We start from the raw sequence: 22,237 nt of genomic DNA, 5'->3' as shown, positions 1-22,237 counted from the left end.
CATCAGGGCTCCTCATAGGCTGGCCCATCTGCTTGTGCTGGCTTATATCCCAGCAAAGACACACACCTACATGCAGGCAAGGCCACATACATATGCACACACACACACTTTGAAGTTCAGCCACACCCCAAGCACCCCACATGCTTTCTCTCTATGCCTTTTCACTTGCTGTTTCCTCTTCCTGGATTTCTCCCCTTTTAAGGTTTGCCCTAAGCCAGGGGCGGTGGCTCACACCTGTAATCCCAACTCTTTGGGAGGCTGAGGCAGGTGGATCATTTGAGGTCAGGAGTTTGAGACCAACTTGGCCAAGATGGTGAAACCCCATCTCTACTAAAAATACAAAAATTAGCCAGGCATGGTGGCAGGCAACTGTAATCCCAGCTACTTAGGAGGCTGAGGCAGGAGAATCGCTTGAACCTGGGAGGTGGAGATTGTGGTGAGCCAAGATTGCGCCACTGCACTGTAGCTTGGGCAACAGAGCGAGACTCCATCTCGGAAAAAAAAAAAAAAGATTTGGCCTGAATGTGGCCCACTGGAAGACTATCCTGACATTTCCTAAGTATTGTCTCTCTGTTCTCATAACACACTGAATTCCCCTGTTCTAGCAGTGCTAATTCTATTGTGATCATGTATTCATATGTCTTTCTCCCTCACTGGACTGTACTCTTTTCATGTTTTCATGAAACAAACACCTAGCACCTCTCACAGTACCCGGCATTTGCATGTGCTTAACAACATATCTGCTGAGAGAACACTCAATGCTATGCCCAAGATGACTTCTGCAGAGTGAGGGGACTGGAGCCAGCAGTGAAGAGGTACATTTGAAATGCAAAAAGCTGAGTCTTGTTTGGCTTTGGGGGCTGACAGCAGCTGTTCTGCACATCTTTTTGTTCTACCAGCCTTGCTTTCCTTGAGCTTAAAGCAGTGCTGGCCCTCGTTGTCTTTACAAGGCAGTCAGGGATTTGCAAGTTCCCCCAAGCTCCTTTACCATCACATTTTTTCCAACAGCCTACATCACAGCATAAGGCATCTCTGAGAACTGCTGCTGCTTTGGAAAACCCTGTTAAGTCCCAAACCTCTGCCAGCAGGGTGCATTTGTCAGCCATCTTTGCAACCACACATATACATACACATACTTCCCCATGCCATCAGTTTTATGTTGCTTCTGATTGACATATTTTTTTCACCACTATCTAGGCCAAAAGCAACATCAGTTATCCTTGTGCTAGAAATTAGCCATCTGAATTGATTTAAGGTCTGTATTTCCCTTAAGAAATCCTCTCTCCAGTAACTTTTTCCAGCTCATAACATGAGAAAAGTAAAATTCCTAGAAGTTGTATTCAGGCAGATGAAAGCGGACTTGAAGTTAGCCTGTAGCAGATCAGCCACACACTCTGTGGCAACTTCAGTCAGCAAAGCTAGAGGGCAGCTGGAAGCCCAGGCTCTCTGGAATGTTCTTCATTTAGCCATTCATTGAACAAAAAGGTATTGAGACCCCACAGGCCTTGTTCTAGGTGTTGCAAATACGGCAGAGGACAAAACAGCCAAGGTCCTGAGGTCTTGGGGAGATTATATCTATTAGGGGAAACTGGCAGACCAAAAATAAGTAAGTGAGGGGCTGGAGAATGGTTTCTGTGATTTCTTATAGTACCCGAATGGCTTTCCGTGAGTAGAGGACTTGTATTTCTAGAAGTCAGAGCAAGTATTGGTTGACAGAGTTTGGAAAACAGCCTTGTTGAGGCTCCTGAGCCTAGGTCAAGGCCGATGCCTGCGCCTGGCATGCAGCATTACCTGACTGGCAAGGATGGCAATCTTTGTGGACTTGTTTGTTTTAGTTTCTCTCTCTTTCTTTTTTTTTTTTTTTTTGAGACCAAGTTTCGCTCTGTCGCCCAGGCTGGAGTGCAGTGGCGCAATCTCAGCTCATGCAAGCTCCACCTCCCGGGTTCATGCCATTCTCCTGCCTCAGCCTCCCAAGTAGCTGTGACTACAGGTGCCCGCCACCACGCCCAGCTAATTTTTTTGTATTTTTAGTAGAGACGGGGTTTCACCGGGTTAGCCAGGATGATCTCAGTCTCCTGATCTCGTGATCCACCCGCCTCGGCCTCCCAAAGTGCTGGGATTACAGGTGTGAGTCACCGTGCCTGGCCAGTTTTTCTCTCTTTTAAGGTTTCTCAGGCATACTTTTCTTGGGGGAAGTGGTGCTGCTAGCACTTTACATGCTTGAAAATAGCAGGAAATGGAGATTTCATTTCTGCAAAATAGATCATTCTCTCCTCAACTAGCACATCTCCTCTCAAACTAGCTAGACTATCATTACTGACCCATTCCAGAGGACACATCCAGTACCAAACACCTCCAAATAGGAGTGTTGTCCTGGGCAGGGATTTATATCCTCCTCTCCCCACCACAGGCCTCCTCCCATGTGGCCAGTTTAGAGTTGTTGAAGGGCACTATTATTTTCTCCAGTGAGACAGAATCTTGGGGTTTGAATCTGCAGGTGAAGTAAGTGGCAGGTTCAGGTTCCTGTGATGCAGTCCACTGAGCATGGGCTTAGAGTGCTAGGCTCCCCTAGCTGACTCTCCCTAGTTTCACTCTTTTCTTGCTACTTCACCTACTGTCTTTCTGTCCATCACAAATCAGACCTAAGCTGAACTCTTTCTTCTTGCCATCCTCTCTCCCTCTCCTTCATCCCTGTCCCTCTCCCGCTTAGGTCTTCCCTCTGGCCTCCAGATTCCAAGGTGGAATCCCTGTCTTCATTGTCCTCTGAACTCCATAGGCTCTGCCCATTGAAATCTTGTGCTGGTTTTTCCTGTGGTTTTGGATACTCAACATCTTTCCATCTTTCTCAGTTTTATGAATGTAGTCTACTTCTTTGTTCGTCCCTTTGGAGATCTCCCATGTCTCTTTTTGCTTTTCTTTGCAGAAAATCGCCCTCCAGCCCTTCCTTTTTCTTTTATTTATTTATTTTATTTATTTTTTATTATTTATTTATTTATTTAGAGCTGGAGTCTCACTCTGTCTCCCAGGCTTGAGTGCAGTGGCGTGATCTCAGCTCACTGCAACCTCTGCCTCCCAGGTTCAAATGATTGCCTCAGGCTCTAGAGTAGCTGGGACTACAGGCATGCACCACCAAGCCTGGCTAATTTTTTGTATATTTAGTAGAGACAGGGTTTCACCATGTTGGCCAGGCTTGTCTCAAACTCCTGACCTCAAGTGATCTGCCCAGCTCAGCCTCCCAAAGTGCTGGGATTACAGGTGTGAGCCACCGCACCTGGCTAGCCCTCCACTTTCATGCGTTCTTTCATATGCATGCTAGGTTCTAGAATGCAAAATGGGGATGCATCAAACCAGCCTCTCCCCAGGAAGCTTGGTATAGGGGGAAGAACTGGCCTGAAACTGAGCCAGAGGCCTGCAGAGAGAAGTGAAAGTGTTGGGTGTCTATGGGAACAAAGTGGGAGGATGACCCATTCTGGCTCGGAGAGGTTCCAGCCTCTTCAGGAACAGAATGGGGAGGAGTATTCTGGGCAGATGGAACAGCGTACACAAAGCTAGGGAGGTGTCAAAGAATGTGATGTGTTTTTGGAGTTTTGTGGAGTTTAGTGTCACTGATGATGGGGTGTAAACATAAAGAATGATGGGAGATGAGGCTGGAAAGGTAATTTAGGCTGGGCGCAGTGGCTGATGCCTGTAATCCCAACACTTTGGGAGGCCGAGGTGGGAGGATCACTTGAGCTAACAAGTTTGAGACCAGCCTGGGCCACATAGCAAGACCTCATCTCTACAAAAAATCAAAAAGTTAGTGGGGTGTTGCGGCGCACAGCTGTGATCCAGCTACTTGGGAGGTTGAGGCAGGAGGATTGTTTAAGCCCAAGAGGTCGAGGCTGCAATGAGCCGTGATGATTGTACCATTGCACTCCAGTGTGGGTGACACAGCAAGGCCCTATAAAAAAAAAAAAAAAAGAAAAGAAAAGAAAAGAAGGAAAGAAGGAAGGGAGGGAGGGAGGGAGGAAGGAAATTTAGGATATGACCTCCAAGAGGAAGGAAATTAACATACTGTTTCATTTAATCCTTATAACACCTTCCAGATTTTACTGCCTCCACTTTGCCTGTGAGGAACCTGAGGCTTGGAGAAGTTACATGACAAGTGGAAGGCAGCAGAGGCTGGGAGAAGTAGGAGGAGGGAAGGGGATGAAAAGAATTTGAATAATGGGTACAACAATACAGTCAAATAAAAGGAATAAGCTCTTGTATTTGGTAGTATGCTAGGAATACTATAGTTAACAATAATATATTGTATATTTCAAACTAGCTAGAAGAAAATCATTGGAATGTTTCCATTACAAAGAAAAGATAAATGTTTGAGGTGATGGGTCTGTCCCAGTGGTTCATGCCTGTAATCCCAGGAGGCCAATGTGGGAGGATCGCTTGAGCCCAGGAGTTTAAGACCAGCCTGGACAACATGGCAAAGCCCTGTCTTTACAAAAAAACTTAAAAATTAGCTGGCTGTGGGCCGGGTGCGGTGGATCATGCCTGCAATCCCAGTACTTTAGGAGGCTGAGGTAGGCAGATCACTTGAGTCCAGGAGTTTGAGACCAGCCAGGGCAATGTGGCGAAACCCTACCTCTACTAAAAATACAAAAAAATTAGCCAGGTGTGGTGGTGCACGCCTGTGGTCCCAGCTATTCCAGAGGCTGAGGTGGGAGGATCACCTGAGCCTGGGAGGCGGAGGTTGCAGTGAGCCAAGATTGTGCCACTGCACTCCAGCCCTGGGCAACAGAGTGAGACCTTGTCTCAAAAAAAAAAAAAAAAGAATAGTAGGGTGTCGTGATGTGCACCTGTGGTCCCAGCTACTCAGGAGGGTAAGGTGGGAGGATCAGTTGAGCCCAGTATGTCGAGGCTGCAGTGAACTGTGATCATGCCACTGCACTCCAGCCTAGGTGATAGAGTGAGACTCTGTCTCAAAAAAAAAAAAAAAAAAAAATGACGTGATGGATATCTTCATTACCCTAAATTAATCATTATACATTGTATCCATGTATCAAAATATCACATGTACCCCAAAAATATGAACAACTATTACATATAAATAAAAAGAAAACAGTTGCTAAGGGCTTGGGCTCCAGAGTCCTGGGTTTTGTTCCTAGCATCTCCACTTACTTAGTGCACTTAGTCCCCTACCTCTTACTGGACCTAGTTTCCCATGTGCTCAAAGGGAGTGATGATACCAGAGCCTACTTTGTTGTCAGGGGAAGATTGGAAGGATTCAGTTTAAAAGTCCATGGTTAATAAATGTTAGCTCTTAAGTGACAGAGTCAGGATTTACCCCAGATATGCTGAGTTCAAAGCCCTTGTTCTTTTCATGTATACCCTACTCCCTCCATTGATTGTGAAGGACATTATGTGCAATGCAAAGGAGAATCTGGATTTATCCCATAGCAACAGGAAGCACTAAAGTTTTTTAAGATGAGGAGTGATTTGGACTCACCTCATATGTTTGCAAGATCACTGTGTGGAGAGGACCTGGGGGCTAGGGGACCAGGACTAGGGGAAAGGAGAGAAAATGGAGAGGCAGGCCGGGCGCAGTGGCTCACACCTATAATCCCAGCACGAGCCAAGGCTGGTGGATCATTTGAGGCCAGCAGTTCAAGACCAGCCTGGCCAGCATGGTGAAACCCCGTCTCTACTAGAAATCCAAAAATTAGCCGGGCACGGTGGCAGGCACCTTGTAATCCCAGGTACTCGGGAGGCTGAGGCAGGAGAATCACTTGAACCCAGGAGGCGGAGGTTGCAGTGAACCTAGATTGCACCACTGCACTCTAGCCTGGGTAACAGAGGGAGACTCTAATGCTCCCTTCTAATGCTGTGGAAAGAAATCCCAGGGTTCCTGGAGGTCCAGAAACTTCGTAACTGACACTAGCTCTAATCTCAGTATATGTAAATTGTGGTTTTTCATGTCTTTCTTCTCTCCCAAGCTGAGAGCTTCTTGAGGGCAGGCACAGTGTCTGACTGTGGCCCTGGTGATGCTCAATGAGTATTTATCAAATGAATGACAGACTGTTTTCCAGCGTTCTACGCACACACTGTCTCCCCCATTGTTCACTGCCACAGGAAAGCACTCCCCATGATCCCACCATTGCCCAGTGCTTTGGCAAACCCTCCAACCATCCAAAGTGGGAAAGATTCTCCCACTCTGGCCTGCCTTCTTTTGCATCGACCTTAAGTGATTATGCGGGCACAGTTTATAGCTTGGCCACCAGAGGGCTAGTCTCAATGCTCAGGATTTTTGAGAGCAACTTCACAAGGGCTTCACTGACATAGCATTTAGAGGCAGATACTTTTGTTAGTTTCAGACTGAATCTGGGGCATCTGTCCATTATGAGGACCTGGTGCCTTTAAATTACCACTTGCCCTGCTATATCCAGAAATTTACTGGGAAAATACTATGTATCTTCTTCTAGAGTAAAGGCAGAAAAAAAAAAGGGGGGCTGATGTTATGATGATCTGCCCCCCTGCAGGACTTTTGAGGGAGAATGGGTCCCTGGGTAAGGGGTGGCACAAAGACCGCCCTGGGCTTCAGGCTTGCCTAGTTGGGGTGCTCCACTCCAGCTTCAGCCCACCCCTGGTCGCTTGATCCTTCAAGCTGACAAGCTCTGGACTTGGAAGACTGCTTGGGCAGGCTGCAAAGCCTTTGACCTCAGCTGCCTCATCAGTAAGATACTCACCAACCACATCTGTCTCACAGAGTCATGTCATGGTAAATGAGCAAACATGTGTCAAAGTGCATTGAAAAACGTGGAGCCCTGTGGCAATATAAGACATGTTTATTATACCTCAATCTCACCACTTAGCATCACTACCCAGGGTTAGGATGAACACAAACAATAGCAAATCACAATTATAACAGGTCAAAAGTGGTTTTGAGCACTTGAAGGAAAATGATAGCAGAAAATAACAAGTTTTTAATGATTAAATAGAAATTACTCTTTAGATTATGCAAGATAAATTACTATTACTCAATATAAAAGTATAATAAAACTTGTTTCAAAAATCAGAAGAGAAATAATCATTGGGACTTTGAATATCAGCATGTCACCCTATAGCCCTACATGTTTACTTTTTTTTTTTTGTGATTGCCTAATTTATTTCAAAACGGTTAAAGTAAGTCACTGGGTGCGGTGGTTCATGCCTGTAATCTCAACACTTTGGGAGGCCGAGGCAGATGGATCACCTGAGATCAGGAGTTCAAGACCAGCCTGGCCAACATGGTGAAATTCCGTCTCTACTAAAAATACAAAAAAAAAAAAAAAAAAAAATTAGCCGGGCGTGGTGGCAGGTGCCTGTAATCCCAGCTACTCGAGAGGCTGAGGCAGGAGAATCGCTTGAACCCAGGAGGTAGAGGCTGCAGTGAGCTGAGATCACACAACTGCACTTCAGCCTGGGCAACAAAACGACACTCTGTCTCAAAAAAAGAAAAAAAACAAAGTAAGTCACATACTGTTTTTCCTGATCGTCACACTAGAATTGGTAGATGGTTACTTGGTTTAGATTCTCAAGAGAGTACTCTTCTTTATCTAACAGACTCTAGATAATCTGAAGGAAGGGAAACACCATCTACGCGTGCGGCCTGCAGACATACCTGTTGCTGAGAGAGCATCTCTGAACTACTGGCGTACATGGAAGTGTATTAGCAAACCCTCAGAATTTCCAATCAAAAGCCCAGCCTTCACAGGTAAATTGGGATAGACTGGCCCTCCCTAAAGCCCACACCAACTTTCCCTCTCCATACCCTAACAGAAATGGCTTCCATCCAGAGAGCAGAGAGTGCCTGATTTCTGGGGCAGTCTCTGTCATCTCCTTTGATCTTCTGCCCTGCCACAGGCCCTCTCCATGGCTGCTTGCCTGCTGGAACCAACATCCTCCTTCACACTCACTCCTCTGCATTCTGGCTTCATGTGGGCAAGGCAAGGCTTCATTCTACTCCCTCCTATTCATCAGGGAATGCCACCATTCTTTTGAGTTTCCTCCAATCATCACACACAGAATGTCCCCAAATGATCATTGTCTGATAGGTGCCTGGCAGCATGGTTCAGCCTATCTGAGACATGAGTACAAAGCATTTATGATTATTAATGGATTTTAGCTTCCAGGAGTGTCAAAAGCATCTATTTTGTCTGTGGATCACTGTGTTTGGTCTGATCAGTTAGAAAGTATCAAATGGGTAAATGAATTTAATGACTTTGGGTACATAAGTCGAAATGTCACATGTCCCACTGCCCTTCACTGTTTATAGAAAAAAAAATAGATTTCCAGCTGGGCACGGTGGCTCATGCCTGTAACCCAGCACTTTGGGAGGCCAAGGCAGACGGATCACGTGAGGTCAGGAGTTCGAGACCAGCCTGACAACATGGTGAAACCTCGTCTGTACTAAAAATACAAAAATTATCTGGGTGTGGTGGCACATGCCTGTAGTCCCAGCTACTTGGGAGGCTGAAGCAGGAGAACCAGTTGAATGTGAGAGACAGAGGTTGCAGTGAGCCGAGATGGCGCCACTGTACTCCAGCCTGGGCAACAGAGTGAGACTCCATCTCAAAAAAGAAAAGAAAAAAAAAAAATAGACTTCCATGCCCCACTTCCTACCACATGCCTTCCAAACCTTAGGGCTACAACTGAAAAGAGAAAGAAGGAAGATGTGTCTGGCAAGTGGCAAGAACCATCTCCTGGGTAGTCTCTCTAGCATCCTCTGGGGCCCCTGGGTCAGTGAAAGCCCTGCTGGAATCAGATCCCCTGGCTTCTGGGAGGTGGCGACACTGCCTACATGTTCTTCTCTTCCAGGCCTACATGATAAGGCACCTCTGGGGCTCATGGACACACCCCTGTTAGACACAGAAGAGGAGGTGCACTACTGCTTCCTGCCCCTAGACCTGGTGGCCAAGTATCCTAGCCTAGTGACTGAAGACAACCTGCTGTGGCTGGCTGAGACGGTGGCCCTCATCGAGTGCGAGTGCAGCGAGTTCCGCTTCATTGGTGATTGCTCTGTCCCGGGGTGGGGCGGGGGGTGGGCTGATAGGGCCCATTCACCCCTCCCCATTACATGTCCCACAGAGGCCCAGCTTGGAGCTCAGGGCCTCAGGAGCTTCCCTGGGTAGAGGTGGTGGAAGCATGACAGAGCCTTCCAGGAGGCAAGCAGATTCCAGCATTAGAATCTCGCTAGACTCAGGGCTATTTTATTCCCTATTTGTTTTGGGATGGCCTGGCTGTAAAAGGGCACTAGAAAGTGTCAGGGACCACAGGAGTTGGTGTGAAGGGCAGGGAGCTCAGCTGGTTGCCAGTCAGCTTCTCTTCTTATTCTGCCCTTATGTATCCAACTGGCCTCCAGGCCTCAGTTCCTCTCACCATAAAATGAGGAATCCAGATTGTTTCAAAGGATGGTGCTACCTGCTCTTAATATCAGCAAACTCAGAATAAAAGGGAAGGGTGGATAGTGACAGGTTCCCCCAGAGTCATAGCAGAATTGTCCACTTGAGGTAGTGGCCTAAGGAAGGATGAGATTTTCCACCTTTGACAGAGAGCCTCTCTCCCTCTACTGCCCCAGGATGAGCTCTGTTTGGGATGAGAACTGAATGACCTCTTTGACCCCAAGATGCTACTGCTATCTGGATAGATAGGGCAGTAAACATTCAAGTTACACTAGGAGCCCAAATGTCTGGAACCCTAGTCATTCATATTCATAGTCACCTAGAAAGTTGTCTGTGATGTGCTTCTGTATCTCCAAGTTGATTCACACAGGACATTAGCGTTGGCTCCATCTCTGCCTCCCATACTGCAGTCCAGGCAGGGACAAACTGCAAGTGCCAACCACCAGCCCAGGCTCGGCCGGGCCCCTCCTCTCTAAGCAGCAAGACAACTCCCTCTTTTGGAATGACCTGCTCTTGGGTCAAGACTCACAGGGTAAGTCTCAGGGCCAGTGTGGCCACCAGGAGGGCCTGACTTGGGAGCCCCAGGCCAAGCCATGGGAGGCCACACCCATGGCCTCAGACACAGGAAAATAAAGTAATGTGGGGTCTTTCACCTTGAAAACCACACACTCAAAGCTAATCTAATCAGGTATGTTGAGAAGTTGTTTCAGAACAAGAAGAACCTAGGATAAGTTACAGCACCAGAAACCTGCCAAAACCAGGACCTACAGTTAAACCAGAAATAGCCTCATTAACTCACTGTGTTCCCCTTTGTTTTTCAAGTGAATTTTCTTCGCTCACAGAAGATTTTACTACCGGATAATTTCTCCAACATTGATGTATTAGAAGCAGAAGTGGAAATTCTGGAAATCCCTGCACTCACTGAAGCCATAAGGTGGTACCGGATGAACATGGGTATGTCGCCAGGAAACTTTGGCCTCCCCTTGATAGTCTTGGTTTGACCTGGAAAAGCCAAGAACAATCTCCCCTTCCACAACCACTTCGGGCTTTGGGAGTTAGTGAGAAAAGTGGGTCTTCTGGCTGACTCTGAATCCAAGAAGAGGATTCACAGCCTGAAATCCTGCATGCTGCTCTGCCGGCTCAGCCTTCCCACTGAGCGTAGGGAGTGGGCAACCACCCAGGGGTATAGGAAGCCCAGCCCAGCCTGGATCAGAAGGAGCCCAGCCTGGGTGGGGAGCCAGGGTGGAATGTCTCGGACCTGAGAGCAGGCTTCTCAGGGGTAGGGGAGGTCTGTCCTGCTTGTGAAAGTGGCGGGGACTAGGAGCACCCACCAGTCACTCCCATCCTTCCTCTTCCAGGTATGGTTGGAGGTATGGGAAATGCTCAGTGCTTCACGCATCTCAACCGCCCCCAAATTCCCTCATCACGTCACCTGGAAACCCCCGGCTGCTGTGCCTGTTTCTGCCTATTCCTGACACTTGCAGACCCCTGTCTAGCCCAGGCCTTCGTGCTCCCAGCCCTACCTCATTCCAGCTTGTTCTTCTCCTCATGGTTTCCTCAGGGCCGTTCATCATTCCATTTCCCAACTCCCCTCCATGGAAGCTACTGTGCATGTTATAGGGCACCAGCCACCTGAGCATGGCTTCAGCCGCCATCCTGAGAATGTGTAGAACTGCACTGTGCATGGGAAGTTTGGTCTGGGCATCACCAGACATTTATCCCATGGCAATCAAGCCTTTCCTTATCTTCAGGCATAGATTTCCCAGCCTTCTCCCAGACAAATAGAAACCCATCCTCTTGACCAGGTGCTGGTGGCTCATGCCTGTAATCCCAGCACTTTGAGAGGCCAAGGCAAGCGGATCACTTGAGGTCGGGAGTTCGAGACCAGCCAGGCCAACATGGTGAAAATCCATCTCTACTACAATACAAAAATTAGCCAGGCATGGTGGTGTGTCCCTGTAATCCCAGCTACTTGGAAGGCTGAGGCAGGAGAATTGCTTGAACCTGGGAGGAGGAGGCTGCAGTGAACCGAAATCATGCCACTGCACTCAAGCCTGGGTGACAGAGCAAGACTCCTTCTCAAAAAAGAAATCCACCCTCTTTGTGGGGAGTGGCATGCTGCAGCAGGTCTCAGGACCCTGTCCCAGGGCCTTAGAATACACTTAAGGCAGTGTGAGTTCAGCCCCTTCCCTCAAAGCCTTCTATTCCTCAGAGAACATAGATCATTGTGAGATGGTAGCGTAGTCCCTGCTCCACAGAGCAATGCAAAGATGGAGGAATTGTGTTGACATCCAGGCTCTGGAAGCTGGCAGCACTCCTCAAACACAAAAGGTGGCTTTAACATCACAATAAGGGAAAGAGCTGTGGTAACGTTGGTGCTGGACAGAGCTGACCTCAAATCCTAGCCCTGCCCCTGCCTAGCTTTGCAGTTTAGGGCAAGATACTTCATTAGCCTCTCAGGGCAGCTTCTTCAAAATGAAATGATGATAGCACTACCCCCTCTTGTAGGGTTGCTCTGAGGATTGGAGATGATCCACGAACATCCCCCAGCAGTGCGCCCACTGGCACACTATTGCCACAGCAGCAGGGTCCTGAAGGCTGTAATAACTGTATTCTCTGGACTGTACCCTGGGCCCACTGTGGGAGAAAAGGTCCCACCCATAAACCAGCAACCCAAATACCCACCCTGAAAATAATGCCACAAGGTATGTCTCTGGGGGAAATTCTGCCCAGGAGAGCCAGCAATAGGTGCTGTGAATCCAGGAAGCCTGTAACACACATTGAGTTTCCAGGCTATGGTTGCCGTTCCTTACCCTTGGATGGTTACAGTAGAGCTTGGGACTAATGAAGACTCCTGCAGAGGCCGGGGCCAGATGGCTGCTTTCCTGAAACTTAGGAAATTCAGATGCTAGTGATACAGCAAATGAATCCCCCACTCCCAACTCACCTTCCAACAAATAGTTATGATTTCTAAGCCTGAGTATACAAAAAAATTATACTAATTTTGAAGAGATCTCGACTTGGACTGTGCAAGGAAATATCCTCCCTCTGTAGCCTCCTCGGTATAATGGAGGCAGCAGTAGGAACCAAGTCCCAAAGCCTCCAATCCAGCTATGACCATGGGGGTCTAGGAAGACCATGTCTTCCTAGAATTCACAGTCTAGTTCTATACACCCTTTTCCCTGACACAGGTGGCTGTTCCCGAACCACCTGTCCTCCCCTGAGCCCCGGGAAGGGGGCCCGCACAGTCAGCCTGGAGTCCATGAAGCCGCTCTACACGATGGCCCTGGGTCTGCTGGTCAAGTACCCGGACTCTGCGCTGGGCCAGCTTCGCATCGAGAGCACACTAGACGGAAGCCGACTGTACATCACAGGGAACGGCGTCCTCTTTCAGCATGTCAAGTGAGGCCCTCCTTAGGGCACGTTGAGTCCCATCACGCTTGGCTCTGCCCTTCCCTCTCGGAATAAACTGGGGCCTTTCCCACTAGCCAGAGGGGAAGTGTGTCCTTGGGGCCAGCCCATCATTTTAGCCATTCCCATCACCAGCACCGCCAAACTACCATCAGGTTAGGGCCTCAAAGGAGAGGGCTGGTGCCAAGGTACGAGGGTTGCTAAGGTTCAAAGGCTTCAGACCATTTCCTCTTTCTGTCCTCTGCAGTCCATTTCCCTGGTTCTAGCCCTGTGCTAGGTCTGAGGTGACCAGGCCACAGTCATCCCCTCAGGGAGCTGGGTACCTCCCTGTGCAGACCCCTCTACAAAGGTCCTCTGCCACTCTTGGGAGGCTCAATGGACACACAGAATGGCCACAGCCAGGGGTGAGCCCCCCTTAGAAGCAGGGCAGGGCAGGCCAGGCCAGGCTTCCCAGAGGTGCTGATCCCCAGCCCTTGCCTTGTGGGATGAGCTCAGGATGTCTTCAGTGCAGGGGCAAGGAATCCAACCCTGTTTTGTAGAAGGGCAAACTGAGGTGCAGAACAACAGAGCAACTCTCTGAGGGTCACAAAATAGTCTGGTACCAAAATTGAAGGTAGAAGTGGGTTTTCTGGAGCCCCTGTGAGAGGGTCAGCTGACCCTGAATGCTGTCTTTTCCCAATATTGTTGTTTTGGGCTCTTTTGGCCCATAAAGTTCATTTCTTTCAGAGATGTCCACCCTGATGTCACAGAGGGCAAAGACAGGTGCCTTGGAAGGGAGGGTTTGGAGAAGGGGGTTGATGTTCAGACCCCAGTCTTTTTCCAAGACTGTGGCAGGCTGCGGCACAGTGACTGAGATGTCTTAGGCAAATGCGCATGGGGCAAGAAGGGAGTGGCTGGGCCCTCAGCTGGCCCTGGAACCTGAAACAGGGCCTGGAGACATGAAATTAGTCCATTTAGAGGGCTTTGCTGAAATAAGTCAAGCTCAGTTCCAAAAATGTGACCTGTTGTCCAGGCTTACTCTCCTACAAGGTTAGACAGATTTCCAGTTAAAACAAGGAAATGGGCTGGGCGCAGTGGCTCACACCTGCAATCCCAGCACTTTGGGAGGCCAAGGCAGGCAGATCATGAGGTCAAGAGATTGAGACCATCTGGCCAACATGGTAAAACCCCGTCCTTACTAAAAATACAAAAAATTAACCGGGCATGGTGGTGGGCACCTGTAGTCCCAGCTACTCAGGAGGCTGAGGCAGGAGAATGGCATGAACCTGGGAGATGGAGCTTGCAGTGAGCCGAGATCACGCCACTGCACTCCAGCCTGCGTGACAGAGTGAGACTCCGTCTCAAAAAAAAAAAAAAAAAAGAAAAAAAAGAAATCCGTCTCTATTAAAAATACACACACAAAAAAAACATTAGCTGGACGTGGTGGAGGGTGCCTGTAGTCCCAGCTACTTTGGAGGCTGAGGCAGGAGAATCGCTTGAACCGGGGAGGCGAAGGTTGCAGTGAGCTGAGATCGCGCCACTGAACTTCAGCCTGGCAACAGAGTGAGACTCTGTCTAAAAAAAAAAAAAAAAAAAAAAAAAACAAGGAAACAATGTTAATAATGCCTGATTTGAGCCAGTGTTGTGGCAAGGCATCCTAGGCATGGAAAGTTTACAGGCTCGACTCTATTGGGGTGCAATGCTGATGTTCTTCATAACAGGCCTTTCCTCTGGGTAGGAACTGGCTGGGGACTTGCCGGCTGCCCCTGACAGAGACCATTTCCGAGGTATACGAGCTCTGTGCCTTCCTGGACAAAAGGGACATCACCTACGAGCCAATGAAAGTGGCTTTGAAGACTCATCTGGAGCCGAGGACTTTGGCACCCATGGATGTGCTCAGTAAGTGAGAAAGCTTCTAGGTTTGAATTTAGCATCAGGGGAGTATCTGGGGGATTGGAGGGAATAGATGAGGTGGCCAGGACGAGGAACTGTAGATGGAGGAGGAGGGGAAAGCCAAGCCAATATTTTGGATTTTTACGAAAGGGAAACTTTAATGTTAAGTGCTCTGTCCTCACCTCCAAGCCCACAATTCATCTCCAGCAGCAGACAGGGCTGTTACCCAGTCTGCAGCCATGCGGGACCCCCAGGGCAGGCCTGCCTTGACCCTGGGAGCTGACATGCTGTGCTTCTCATAGCCATGCAGCGAGGAGCCTCCTCGATGTTAAACAGAGCTGTCCCTGGGTCCATTTAATAGCTGAAAAATAGGTTCAGAGAAGAAAACTCGCTCAAGTTACACAGTGATCAAGCTGGGATTTGACTGAGTCCAGAGCTACTGTTGTTTTCACCAGCTGCCTATAACTTCTTATTACCAAAAATCTGGGGGGGCAAAGTTTAAGCTGTATTACTATCATTTAGCACCATTCAACATTTATTGAGTACTGGCCATATACCAGGACAGCAGTAGACATTGGTGGTACAGAAGTAAGCAACACAGACAGTCTATCTTCCTAGAGTTCACAGTCTAGTTCTATACATCTTATCTCTTGGTTGTATAATCTAGTTATATACCCTTCATTCATTACAGAGCTCATTAGAAACTGCTTCCCAAACATCAGAACAAGGCCTACATATAGTCAGCTCTAGGAAAAGGGTCATGGGTTCATCTTCCCAGCATACAGCCCCCATTCTCCAGACATGCCTAGAGGCTTAGTCTCATAAAAGTGACAGGGATTTGATGGGAGTAGGCTCCATGACATTTGCCAAACCACAAACACAAACACGCAGAGGGAGATCCCTAGCTTCAGTCTGAGTGGCCACATGAAAAGCTACACACCCAGGACACACCCAGCCAGAAACCGGAGGCAGTTGGCATTGTAGGTGGACAGGGTCATCAACCCAGCTTTCCTGAGGGAGGAGGGTCAGGTGAAGAGGGGCAGTGCCCTTTCCCACCTCACCACCCAGGAAACCTTGCAGCAAGCAAGGTTTATGTCAGGGATTTCTGCTGCTTTTCAGAGTAGGCAACACAATATGACTGAGGAAAGATATTGAGACTTAACATGAAATACACTACTGACCAAAGGGCCCTACCTGCTTTCCCTTCTGGCCATATGATTATGTGTTCTATCTCCTTGATTTCCATAGATGAGTGGACAGCAGAGATCACTGTGTATTCCCCACAACAGATCATCAAAGTGTATGTTGGAAGCCACTGGTATGCAACCACCCTGCAGACACTGCTGAAGGTACTGCCAGCCTTGGCTGCCCTGCTCCCCATCTGGCATCACCACCTGAGCTGCTCTGGGGGCCATCACCTGGCCCTCACATAGCTTCCAGCACTTGCTGAGAACAAAGACTTTCCCGGAAGACGCCATGGCTCATGCCTGTAATCCCAGCACTTTGGGAGGCTGAGGTGGGCAGATCACGAGGTCAGGAGTTCAAGACCAGCCTGACCAACATGGTGAAACCCCATCTGTACTAAAAATACAAAAATTAGCCGGGTGTGGTGGCACATGCCTGTAATCCCAGCTACTTGGGAGGCTGAGGCACCAGAATCACTTGAACCCAGGTGGTGGAAGTTGCAGTGAGCCGAGGTTGTCCCACTGCACTCCAACCTGGGTGATGGAGTGCGACTCTGTCTCAAAAAACAAAACAAACCAAACAGAGCGCAAGCGAACCGAGCAGCCTGCGGGGAAGGCCCTCTGGAGTTTGGGTAGGGAGGGGGCCAGCTCTGAGGGGCCTGGACTGAGAAGGAGGCACGGTGGGCTTCCAAATGCCTTGAGAGGGTGGTCTAGGGGCCATGAAAAGTTGAAGCAGGGATGATGTGCTTCTCCCTGGATGCTCTGCTCCCTACCATGGTTCCCTGTTACTGACAAGACAGGGAGATGGAAATCTCAAAGCCTCTGCTCTAGTGTAGTTGGGAAAGGGGACTGAAAGAAGATTGGCCTGTCCCTTCCAAAGACCGAGGCTCTGAGACTGAGTCTAGTGTCCAACCCCCTCCAGTATCCAGAACTGCTGTCCAACCCTCAGAGAGTGTACTGGATCACATATGGACAAACCCTGCTCATCCACGGGGATGGCCAGATGTTCCGACACATTCTCAACTTCCTGAGACTTGGCAAACTGTTTTTACCATCTGAATTTAAGTAAGTGAAGCAAGGACACAGTAAGATGAAATCATGAAGGCTGACCCCTTCCTTAGCAACAAAGGAGACCTGGTTTGCAGCCTTCAGGGAGGAGGTTATTTTATTTCCATCGTGGGAACTGTTGGCGGCAGCAGCTCCAGGAGCTTATGCCCCCTCCCACACTCCCACCCTAGCTGCCCAGTCAGACATCTCTTTGTCATTTGTAGGGAATGGCCCCTCTTCTGCCAGGAGGTGGAGGAATACCACATTCCATCCCTCTCAGAAGCCCTTGCACAATGTGAAGCATACAAGTAAGGAAACTTTATCACGATTCTATGTTTAGAATTTGGTCCTTTAAATTCCTCTTGAAATCCTGTCCGAAGTCCCACTCCTAGAGGATCCTGTTCTCCTTGGGGTTGAGGGAGTGAAGCAGGCCCAGGATTGGCCAGGACCTAGGCAAAACCCTTTAAGAGCCCCTTCTTCTCTGCTGTCTAGCATTAACTCCCAGCCAAAGGGCAGATCTGACCAACTGGCCAATGGCCTGATGGAAGTCTCTGCTCACTAACCAACCCCTCTTTCTGCAGGTCATGGACTCAGGAGAAAGAATCTGAAAATGAAGAAGCTTTTCCCATCAGGAGGCTGCACGTGGTGACAGAAGGGCCAGGGTCACTGGCAGAGTTCAGTAGAGGCACTAAAGAAGTACGCCCCAGCCTCCTCTGGTTGTTGTTGTCCTCAAAAACCACTACCACCAGGCCCAGGGTGGAGGGGGCAGGCTCAGCTACTGAGGGATGCAGTAAAATGAAAGAGCAGGGCCTACATGGATTCCTAGGACAGAACCTGGTTTCTGAACCGTGAAGGAGGCATAGGAACTTACTGGCCACTTGTGGCCTGCAATGCTGATTGAATCTCCTGTTGGAATGACAGGCCACTGGGCTGGCATCACCCCCACTCAGCCTGAGCAAAGCTCAAGTGGGTGACCCCTGTCAGGGATGAGACTGTTCGGGGAGAGCAACTGAAGTCCTGGAGGCCCAGCTTATTAGGTCTCAGGCAAGGTGTTGATGTCCATGCCCAACCTATCCAGAGTTACTATGCCCTTCCCTCCCCAGACCACAGCCTACATGCCTGTGGACTTTGAAGACTGCAGTGACAGGACTCCATGGAACAAGGCTAAGGGAAACCTGGCCAGGTCCAACCAGATGGAGGAGGCTGAGCAGTACACCCGGCCCATCCAGGTGTCCCTATGCCGAAATGCCAAGAGGGCTGGCAATCCCAGCACATACTCACACTGCCCTGGCTTGTGTACCAACCCCGGACACTGGGGGAGCCACCCTGAGAGCCCCCCAAAGAAGAAATGCACCACAATCAACCTCACACAGAAATCTGAAACCAAAGACCCTCCCGCCACTCCCATGCAAAAACTCATCTCCCTGGTGAGAGAATGGGACATGGTCAATTGCAAACAGTGGGAATTCCAGCCACTGACAGTCTCCCGGAGCAGCCCCTTGGAGGCGGCTACCCTGCAGCTCCCCTTAGGAAGCGAGGCTGCTTCCCAGCCCAGCCCCTCAGCTGCCTGGAAAGTCCATTCCACAGCCTCAGAGAAGGATCCAGGACCACAGGCAGGGGCTGGAGCTGGACCGAAAGACAAGGGGCCAGAGCCAACCTTCAAGCCATACTTCCCCCAAAAAAGACCCATCACCCTGAAGGACTGGAGCAAGCAGAGGACCAAGGAGAGAGGTGAGTCCTGTCCCACTCTGATCTAAGTCTTATTCACAACAGAGAAGGCAAACTCCTCGGACAAGATGGCAGAGCAAGTTAGTGACAAAGGAGGACTAGACCACCCCCCCCCCGCTCAGCAATGCCATTTCTGTGCCAGGCAGCAGACACAGAAATGACTGGCACATTGGCATGACTGGAGGGGCCAGGAGAACATATACGGTGAAGGGATGAGCACTGTGGGAAGAGGGCGCCTATGAAGCAGGAGCACAAGAGAGGCTGAGGGCTGGGTAGTCAGCAGGGGAAGGAAGAAGTCCAGGATGTTTGGAAGCGCAGGGCATGAGTCTAGCTGGAGGCCAGGCTTCACGTGCAAATGTGATAAAAGATGAGGCTGAAGACAGAAGTCATCAGGACAGGGCTTGCGGGCCAGCTTCAGGACGTGGTACTCCGTTCTGACCAGGACAGAAGTGAGCAGCCTCTGAAGGATTTTAGACAAGAGCACGGGGGCCAGGTGTGCCCATCAGAAAGTTTGCTCCAGGAGCAGAGGAAATGCAGCAGGAGCTAGGTGTTCGAAGCCACTTGGAGTTCTTTCTAGGCTAGGGGAAGGAGGCTAGGCAGCTAGGGGACGGAAGGAGGGTTGGGCCAAGGAGGAGCCAGGTTTCTAGCCTGTGGGACTGCAAGGGGGTAGATGGGCCCTTACTGAGGTGTGAGTAAGAAAGAGCAGAGCCTGGGGAAGGGCACACACTAGGTGTGAAATGCCAAGGGACATCCAGGTGGAGAAGCCCAGGAGGTAGCAGGGGCTACAGGGACTGAGCTGGAGAGACAGCGTGTGTAGCCAGCTAAGGGGAGGCGGCCAGGGAACTGTGCTGAGAATTGCTGTGCCAGGCTGCTGCCTTTGCTCCCTCAAAGCCCTGCCTGCAGTATTGTCACCTTCCCTATTAGTGGCTCCAGCCCTGCTTGGAGTGGCCTTCTTGGACTCTTGCCTGTGAGCCCTAAGTTGGTCTGTTAAGCTTGGGATGACAAAGCATGTCCACTCTCTGGACATGCATCAAAGGCTGGCCTCAAAAGCTCTCAACTTAAAATTTTATAAAGATTTCTAGCCCTCAGCTGGGTTACTGTCAGCCCCATTTGAGATGTCTTAGTTCAACAGAGGAATCTGGAGTTTCTTGGAGTTCCAAAATGTTCAGGATTTGATTTGCAGTGATGCCAGGGCAATGAAGAGAGGAGCGGCCAGCACAGGCCCCTGCCAGCCCAGGGTGTCACTTCTGAGAAACTAGAGATGGTAGCTGTTGCAAGGCTGGGGTAACTTGATCATACTGTCCTGTCACCAGAGGTGCCCTCCCTCCTTGGGCTCTGAGGTGGCTAAAGGAGAGCCCCTGCTTAGGTAGATTTGATGGTAATTGAAGAAAAGAATTTTAAAAGCCTGGGTGTGGTGGCTCACGTCTGTAATCCCAGCACTTTGGGAGGCTGAGGCGGGTGGATCACCTGAGGTCAAGAGTTCAAGACCAGCCTGGCCAACATAGTGAAACCCCTTCTCTTCTAAAAATACAAAAATTAGCCAGGCATCGTGGCACATGCCTGTAATCCCAACTACTCAGCAGGCTGAGGCAAGAGAATTGCCTGAACCTGGGAGGCAGAGGTTGTAGTGAGCCAAGATTGTGCCATTGCACTCCAGCCTGGGCAACAAGAGCAAAACTCTATTTCAAATAATAATAATAATAATAATAATAATTTTTTTTAAAAGGAGAGACCCTCCCTATATTGTTTTCACAGAAAGCCCTGCCCCTGAGCAGCCTCTGCCCAAGGCCAGTGAGGTGGATACACTAGGGGTTATCCTCAAAGTGACTCACCCCCCTGTGGTGGGCAACGATGGCTTCTGCATGTTCTTTGAGGACAGCATCATCTACACCACGCAGATGGACAACCTCAGGCATACACCACCCACAGCCAGCCCCCAGCCCCAAGGTGAGGCTCTGGAACCAGGCCGAGCCCTGCGCCTCCTCGTGAGGATGCCTGAGCCCCTTCTCAGGATGTCTGAGCCCCCTCCCAGGTTATTTCAGGCAGAGACAGTGGCCCCTGGGGGCCCTACCCCTCTCCCCCTCCTCACACTGTCTCTAAGGCCCTATTGTTGACAGATGTGGCCACATCCACTTTCCCTCCTCCACAGAAGTGACTTTCCTGAGTTTCTCTCTGTCCTGGGAAGAGATGTTTTATGCGCAGAAATGTCACTGCTTCCTGGCTGACATCATCCTGGATTCCATCAGGCAAAAGGACCCCAAAGCCATCACAGCCAAGGTGGTCTCCCTGGCCAACCAGTTGTGGGTATGTGTGACAGGCCCCAGGCCCTGGGGCACCCTGTACCTTCTCCACCTCTTCCCCTGTCCCACAGTAAGTGGTGCAAGGCAAGAGGAAGTAAGCCAAGATGGGGTTAAGGAGAAGAAGGCCAGGACCAGAAGAGTGGTGGGACAGGCAGGGACAGGCAAACAGAGCAGTTGCACCTGGACTGAGCCTCAGCCAAGAGGCAGATTTGCAGTGACAGTGCCTGCCTCCTACCTCTATGGCTCTGCGGACCCAGAGAAGTCACTGCTCTGCATCTCACTCTGAAGGGCTAGGAGCTGCCCTAGCCCTCCCTGATCGTGGGCTCTCCTGGCAGACCCTGCATATCAGCCCCAAGCAGTTTGTGGTAGATTTGCTGGCCATTACCGGCTTCAAGGACGACCGGCACACCCAGGAGCGCCTGTACAGCTGGGTGGAGGTGAGGGTCACTTGCAACCCCTGGAAATCCACTGACCCTGTGGATGCCTCAGATGGACATGTGTCTTGCTGCACCAGGGCTGGGCCAGCACTGCCCAGAAAGCTAGACAGGCAACTTAGGCCACTGCTCCCAGGGAGGGAGAAACTGGATGAAATTAACCAATCCAGAGTAGTCCAAAAGCAGTATTCAGGTCACTGGTTTTCATAGTTTTCCTCTAATGATACCAACTGCCTTCATCACTAACAACCCTGGCCACACTTAGGGACACATATCATACGAGCCCAAGCTTTGACTCATATGGGAGTGAGGCCTTTTCAACCAGTGATACCAGCTTCACCTATCTGGCCACGATGTCACCATCTGTGTACATTCCTTTCATATTTAACCTACTTTTAAGCATTCTTTACAAAGAAAAAGAAAATGTTCAGTAAGGGCAAAGGAACGATCAAGGGTTTTTTTGTTGTTGTTTTTTTTTTTTTTTCCTTTTCTGATTCCTTAATCTAATTTTAACATTGAGGTGGAAATGATTTAGGCAGTTTCTCATTGATCTGACACTTCTATAATCAAGAGCATTATTATAACACCTTTTACCATAAGCCCTCTAGTACCCAGTTACCATTAGGCATCTGGCTCATATGTGGTTTGTAAAGGGGAGGTCAGTGTGTGTGGCTAGAAAGTAGAAAACTGGTAGCAGGAAACATGTTTTTGACCCTCCAGTCTTTCTGCTTAGTTCCCTGATAGCCATTTCTAGCCCCACCCTGTGAGATGCCCTTGGGCAGAGGTGGGCCCTAGAGCATCAAAAGTCCTCTACAGCCGGGCTTGCCCTGTCCCTGCCCCGATGG

General features: G+C 49.6%; 1 protein-coding gene across 1 annotated transcript in view; it reads left to right on the top strand.

Annotated features, from left to right (window-relative positions):
* KCTD19 (potassium channel tetramerization domain containing 19) overlaps positions 1–22,237 on the top strand; it is a 38,790-nt gene that overhangs the window by 16,235 nt on the left and 318 nt on the right. Inside the window, exons 3-15 of the mRNA XM_010355118.2 lie at positions 7,579–7,729; positions 8,833–9,024; positions 10,239–10,370; positions 12,608–12,818; positions 14,545–14,705; positions 15,948–16,048; positions 16,806–16,948; positions 17,155–17,238; positions 17,512–17,626; positions 18,034–18,661; positions 20,414–20,605; positions 20,808–20,962; positions 21,294–21,395. Coding sequence (XP_010353420.1) covers positions 7,579–7,729; positions 8,833–9,024; positions 10,239–10,370; positions 12,608–12,818; positions 14,545–14,705; positions 15,948–16,048; positions 16,806–16,948; positions 17,155–17,238; positions 17,512–17,626; positions 18,034–18,661; positions 20,414–20,605; positions 20,808–20,962; positions 21,294–21,395 — 2,367 coding nt within the window. The remainder of the gene's footprint in view (positions 1–7,578; positions 7,730–8,832; positions 9,025–10,238; positions 10,371–12,607; positions 12,819–14,544; positions 14,706–15,947; positions 16,049–16,805; positions 16,949–17,154; positions 17,239–17,511; positions 17,627–18,033; positions 18,662–20,413; positions 20,606–20,807; positions 20,963–21,293; positions 21,396–22,237) is intronic.

Source organism: Rhinopithecus roxellana, chromosome 20, assembly GCF_007565055.1.
Source record: "Rhinopithecus roxellana isolate Shanxi Qingling chromosome 20, ASM756505v1, whole genome shotgun sequence".
Classification (NCBI taxonomy): Eukaryota; Metazoa; Chordata; class Mammalia; order Primates; family Cercopithecidae; genus Rhinopithecus; species Rhinopithecus roxellana.
The sequence above is the reverse complement of the archived record's forward strand: the minus strand, read 5'-3'. Positions and strand labels throughout refer to the sequence as shown.